At 54.2% G+C, this 5,179-nt stretch overlaps 1 protein-coding gene across 1 annotated transcript in view; it reads left to right on the forward strand.

Moving 5' to 3' along the window:
* POLR2A (RNA polymerase II subunit A) overlaps positions 1-4,735 on the forward strand; it is a gene marked incomplete at its 3' end in the record, with an annotated part of 42,969 nt that extends 38,234 nt beyond the window's left edge. Inside the window, exons 23-27 of the mRNA XM_015824751.1 lie at positions 1,174-1,278; positions 1,408-1,590; positions 1,695-1,898; positions 3,836-4,022; positions 4,622-4,735. Of these exons, the coding sequence (XP_015680237.1) occupies positions 1,174-1,278; positions 1,408-1,590; positions 1,695-1,898; positions 3,836-4,022; positions 4,622-4,735 (793 nt within the window). The remainder of the gene's footprint in view (positions 1-1,173; positions 1,279-1,407; positions 1,591-1,694; positions 1,899-3,835; positions 4,023-4,621) is intronic.
* Between the last annotated feature and the right edge of the window lie 444 nt (positions 4,736-5,179).

Consider the following 5,179-nt stretch of genomic DNA (forward strand, 5'->3'; position numbering starts at 1 on the left):
AATTTTTAATGATTTTAAAGTTTCAGGGGATTTTTAAGGATAATTTTAATTGATCGGCCTGTTTAAATATTTCTTTTTAATTCGGCTTTTAATTATTGTATTTGTATTGTAGTTTTTATGAGGCTGTTAGCCGCCCTGAGTCCCATGAGGAGAAGGGCGGGGTATAAATTAAATTATAAATAAATAAATAAATAAATGACCTCTGGGCCAGGTTGGGGTGGGTGTTCTTGAGCCAAAGACAGCCTTGGTTTTACCAACCAACCAATGAGGGTCGAGTTCATGGCTGTGCTAGCAATCCTATGTAGTTTGATACCAGGTTTCCAGGAATTTTGGTCCTTAGCTAGGTCTAGGATACTCATAGTTGAAACTATAGTGGAGTCTACCCATGCGTTGTGAGAGTGTCTTCATTGTGTCTTCCAACTGTGTTCATGGATGTGCTTTGCTAGTCTTCTGCCTGTTTGTCCTACAGAGTGGCCGTTACAGTCGTTACATTGCATGCTGTAGACTATTAAAGTCTCTTTTGAATGGTGTGTAAACGTGGTTAATCTCTAGCTGTCTGTTGATGGCTGATTGAGTGCGAGGCTTCCAGGAATTCCCTAGAGTTTTTGGATTCCGTTTGGTCTACGATGCTCACAGTAGAAACTACAACAGAGTCTGCCCATGCGTTGTGAGAGTCTTCATTGTGACTTCCAACTGTTTATGGATGTGCTCTGCTAGTCTTCTGCCTGTTTGTTCTACACAGTGGCAGTTGCAATCCTTGCACTGCATGCTGTTGTTTTTATTGTCTCTTGAATGGTGTGTAAACGTGGTTTATCTCTTATGTGCCTGTTGATGGCTAATTTGTCTTGAGTTCCAGGAATTCCCTAGCATGTTTGGACTTGGCTCGGTCTAGGATACTGTCAATTACCCAACTGAAACTATGGTCAAGTCTGTCCATGTGCTAATTGGTGTTCATGGATGCGGTCTGCTAGTCTTCTGCCTGTTTATCCTACATAGTGGTTGTCACCGCGCTTACACCAGGAGTCTCCAACCTTGGCAACTTTAAGACATGTGGACTTCAACTCCCAGAATTCTGGGAGTTGAGGTCCACAAGTCGCAAAGTCGTCAAGGTTGGAGACCCCTGCCTTGTACTGGATGTGGTACATGAGAGATCTTTCCTCTCTGGTGGCTTAGGAGGAAGAGGTGGTGGATAAGATGGACGACGACGTTTTCCTGCGCTGCATCGAATCCAACATGCTGACGGACATGACCCTGCAAGGCATTGAGCAGATCAGCAAGGTGAGGGCAGGAGGCCTGTCCTAACAGCTCCCTCCCCTTCCTAAGAAAGTCCTTATCTTTCCCCCATCCCACCAGGGTTACTGGCCTTGTTGATTCACCAGCCTGCTCCTCCTCCTCCTCCTTTCTCAGGTGTACATGCACCTGCCCCAGACCGACAACAAGAAGAAAATCATAATCACTGAAGATGGCGAGTTCAAAGCCCTCCAGGAATGGATCCTGGAAACCGACGGCGTGAGCCTCATGCGTGTGCTGAGCGAGAAAGACGTGGACCCCGTGCGCACCACCTCCAACGATATCGTGGAGATTTTCACGGTGAGACCCGAAGCAGCGTGGCGTTTCCTTTGGGGTTGGGATAAAGAAGGTCTCGGAGCGGGCCAGGCAGCAACCTGGAGAATCCGTCTTCCTTCGTTACTTAGGTGCTGGGAATCGAGGCGGTGAGGAAGGCCCTGGAACGGGAGCTGTACCACGTCATCTCCTTTGACGGCTCCTACGTCAACTATCGCCACTTGGCCCTGCTCTGCGACACCATGACCTGTCGCGGGCACTTGATGGCCATCACGCGGCACGGCGTCAACCGCCAGGACACGGGGCCGCTCATGAAGTGCTCCTTCGAAGAGACGGTGAGTTTGTGTCGGGCGCGGACGACCAGGCCCTCCTGTGTAGAGCTCAAACAATCTACTTTATTGTTTTAAGCCTCTGATACAAGAATCTTCCCAGCGTTGCTGCTTCTGCCTGGAAAGACCAGATAAGGCTCTAAGGCAGACATGTCAGACTCAGGGCCCACAAGCAGACTAGTAGGAGAAAGTGTTGAGTATGTAGGGGGGGGTAGTTGAAGCAGCGACAGCCCCAGAGAGGCCTGGGGCAGAGTCAGCTGGGGCGGCCGGGGCTTGGCGGAGACCCCAGAATCAGCACACCCAGCCGGGCAGTGGTTTAGCTGATGGGGGAGCAGAGGAGAGGATATAAAAAAGCGGTTTTGGCGGGAAAGGGAGTGGAGTGAGAGGGACAGAAGGCAATAGAGAGAGAGATTTTTGTGGGACAGGCCTGAGGGAGAAAAGGGGAAGAGAATAGAGGCTTCTGTGGGGCAGCCTGTGGGAGAGAAGGCGAGGAGAATAGCAGAGGCTTCTGTGGGGCAGGCCTGAGGCAGAAAAGGGGAGAATAGGAAGGCTTCTGTGGGGCAGGGCAGGCCTGTAGAAGAGAAGGGGATAAGAAGGCTTCTGTGGGGCAGGCCTGAGGCAGAAAAGAGGAGAATAGGAAGGCTTCTGTGGGGCAGGACAGGCCTGAGGGAGAGAAGGGGAGGAGACTAGGAGAGGCTTCTGTGGGGCAGTCCTGAGGGAGAGAAGGGGAGGAGAATAGAAGGCTTCTGTGGGGCAGGCCTGAGAGAGAAAAGGGGAGAATAGGAGAGGCTTCTGTGGGGCAGGCCAGGCCTGTGGGAGAAAAGGGGAGGAGACTAGGAGAGGCTTCTGTGGGGCCAGCCTGTGTGATAGAAGGGGAGGAGAATAGAAGGCTTCTGTGGGGCAGGCCGTAGGAGAAAAGGGCAGGAGAATAGGAAGGCTTCTGTGGGGCAGGGCAGGCCTGAAAAGGGGAGGAGAATAGGAAGGCTTCTGTGGGGCAGGGCAGGCCTGTGGGAGAGAAGGGGATAGGAAGGCTTCTGTGGGGCAAGCCTGAGGCAGAAAAGGGAAGAATAGAAAGGCTTCTGTGGGGCAGGGCAGGCCTGAAAAGGGGAGGAGAATAGGAAGGCTTCTGGGGCAGGCCTGAGGGAGAGAAGGGGATAGGAAGGCTTCTGTGGGGCAGGCCTGAGGAAGAAAAGGGGGAGGAGAATAGGAAGGCTTCTGTGGGGCAGGGCAGGCCTAAGGGAAAGAAGGCGAGGAGAATAGCAGAGGCTTCTGTGGGGCAGGGCAGGCCTGAAAAGGGGAGGACAATAGGAAGGCTTCTATGGGGCAGGCCTGAGGGAGAGAAGGGGACAGGAGAGGGGAGGCTTCTGTGGGGCAGGGCAGGCATGTGGGAGAAAAGGGGAGGAAAATAGGAAGGCTTCTGTGGGGCAGGGCAGGCCTGAAAAGGGGAGGAGAATAGGAAGGCTTCCGTGGGCAGGCCTGAGGGAGAGAAGGGGAGAGTAGGAAGGCTTCTCTGGGGCAGGGCAGGCCTGAAGGAGAAAAGGGGAGGAGAATAGGAAGGTTTCTGTGGGGCAGGGCAGGCCTGAGGGAGAGAAGGGGAGGAGAATAGCAGAGGCCTGTGTGGGGCAGGGCAGGCCTGAGGAAGAAAAGAAGAGAATAGGAGAGGCTTCTGTGGGGCAGGCCTGTGGGAGAAAAGAGGAGAATAGGAAGGCTTCTGTGGGGGCAGGGCAGGCCTGAGGGAGAGAAGGGGACAGGAAAGGAGAGTCTTCTGTGGGGCAGGCCCTCTAGTTTTTACGTAGTGAGTCCAGGCTAGTTCCTCGCTTGACCCCTCCTCCCAACTGGCACAGCTGCCCCCCCAAATGTTTGGGGGTTGGGACCAAGACCTTTGCTCCATGGTGGTCCTGTGGCCCGTATACCATCCATGGGGCTCGTACTACCTTCTCCAGGTCGATGTCCTGATGGAGGCGGCCGCCCATGGCGAGAGCGACCCCATGAAGGGGGTCTCGGAAAACATCATGCTGGGCCAGCTGGCGCCGGCCGGCACCGGTTGCTTCGACCTGCTTTTGGACGCGGAAAAATGCAAATTCGGCATGGAGATCCCCACCAACATCACCGGGCTGGGCGTCGGGGGGCGTAAGTCCTGGTCGCCTCTCTTGTGGGGGGGGTATCCGAGGAAGGGGACCCAATTTTGCGACCTTTCTCGCCACCGTTGTTAAGCGAATCGCTGTATTCGTTGAGTTAGTCACGTGGCCGTTAAGCGAATCGCTGCTTCCCCCATTGGCTTTGCTTGTCGGAAAGTTGCAAAAGGGGATCACGTGACCCCCAGGGGCGTTGCAGCCGTCCTAAATGCGAGTCAAGCATCTGAATTTTGATCCCTTGACCCCGGGGATGCTGCAACAGAGGTTTAAGTGCGAAAAACGGTCCTTGGTCGCTTTTTTTCAGGGCCATGTTACTTTGAACGGTCACTAAACGAACGGCTGTAAGCCGAGGACTACCTACAATCTGTTTTATCGGCATCAAATTTGACCCGCGTGGAGGGCCTTGGGTTGGGGAAGGCCAGGGTCATCCTCCAGCCCCATAGGGGTTATAATTAACCGTCGGGGTCACCTTCCACATCTGGGAGAGGAAAACATCTGGGGCCAGCCAGGTGCGCCTTTTGCACCCAGCACCTCCGCTGCTCCAGCCTCTTCCTCAGGGGTGCCGGTCCTGCTCACTCTCCTCTTCCCTTACAGCTACCGGCATGTTCTTCGGCTCTGCGCCCAGCCCCATGGGCGGGGTGTCCCCTGCCACCACCCCGTGGAACCAAGGTGCCACGCCAGCCTACGGCGCCTGGTCGCCCAGCGTGGGTAGGTATCCAGAAAGCGCTCCTTCCTGGTTTGGGACTAAGTGGGTTACCTCGATGGTGGTTTGTACGGATGGGCTGATTTTCGTCCGTCGAGCAATTAAGGGGGGGCGTCGATGGGTCCCACGGAGGAAAGATCACAAACCCTGACAGCTTTTTTATCACGGAAATAGCGCCTGGCCGGATCTCTGGGGCGGCCGGAAAAAAACTCTCGGATTTTATTCCGCTTGTAATAAAAACGGGTTCGGTGAACTTTGCGCACCGGGCTGTTTCCCCGTTTTTTAAAATCTTGGCTTGGTAATCGGAGAATTCCATTGTGGGTGTTGAAGCTTGAGAGCACTTAATCTAAAGTGCACTTCAAATGTGCAGCCCCCCCACTCCTTCCCCCGGGTGGGTCGCTACCCTTGGGGGCTTCCCAGCTGCCGACACCAGCAGCTCAGAGTTTGTA

The sequence above is a fragment of the Protobothrops mucrosquamatus genome, unplaced genomic scaffold, assembly GCF_001527695.2.
Source record: "Protobothrops mucrosquamatus isolate PMUCROS unplaced genomic scaffold, P.Mucros_1.0 scaffold2338, whole genome shotgun sequence".
NCBI classification, from domain to species: domain Eukaryota; kingdom Metazoa; phylum Chordata; class Lepidosauria; order Squamata; family Viperidae; genus Protobothrops; species Protobothrops mucrosquamatus.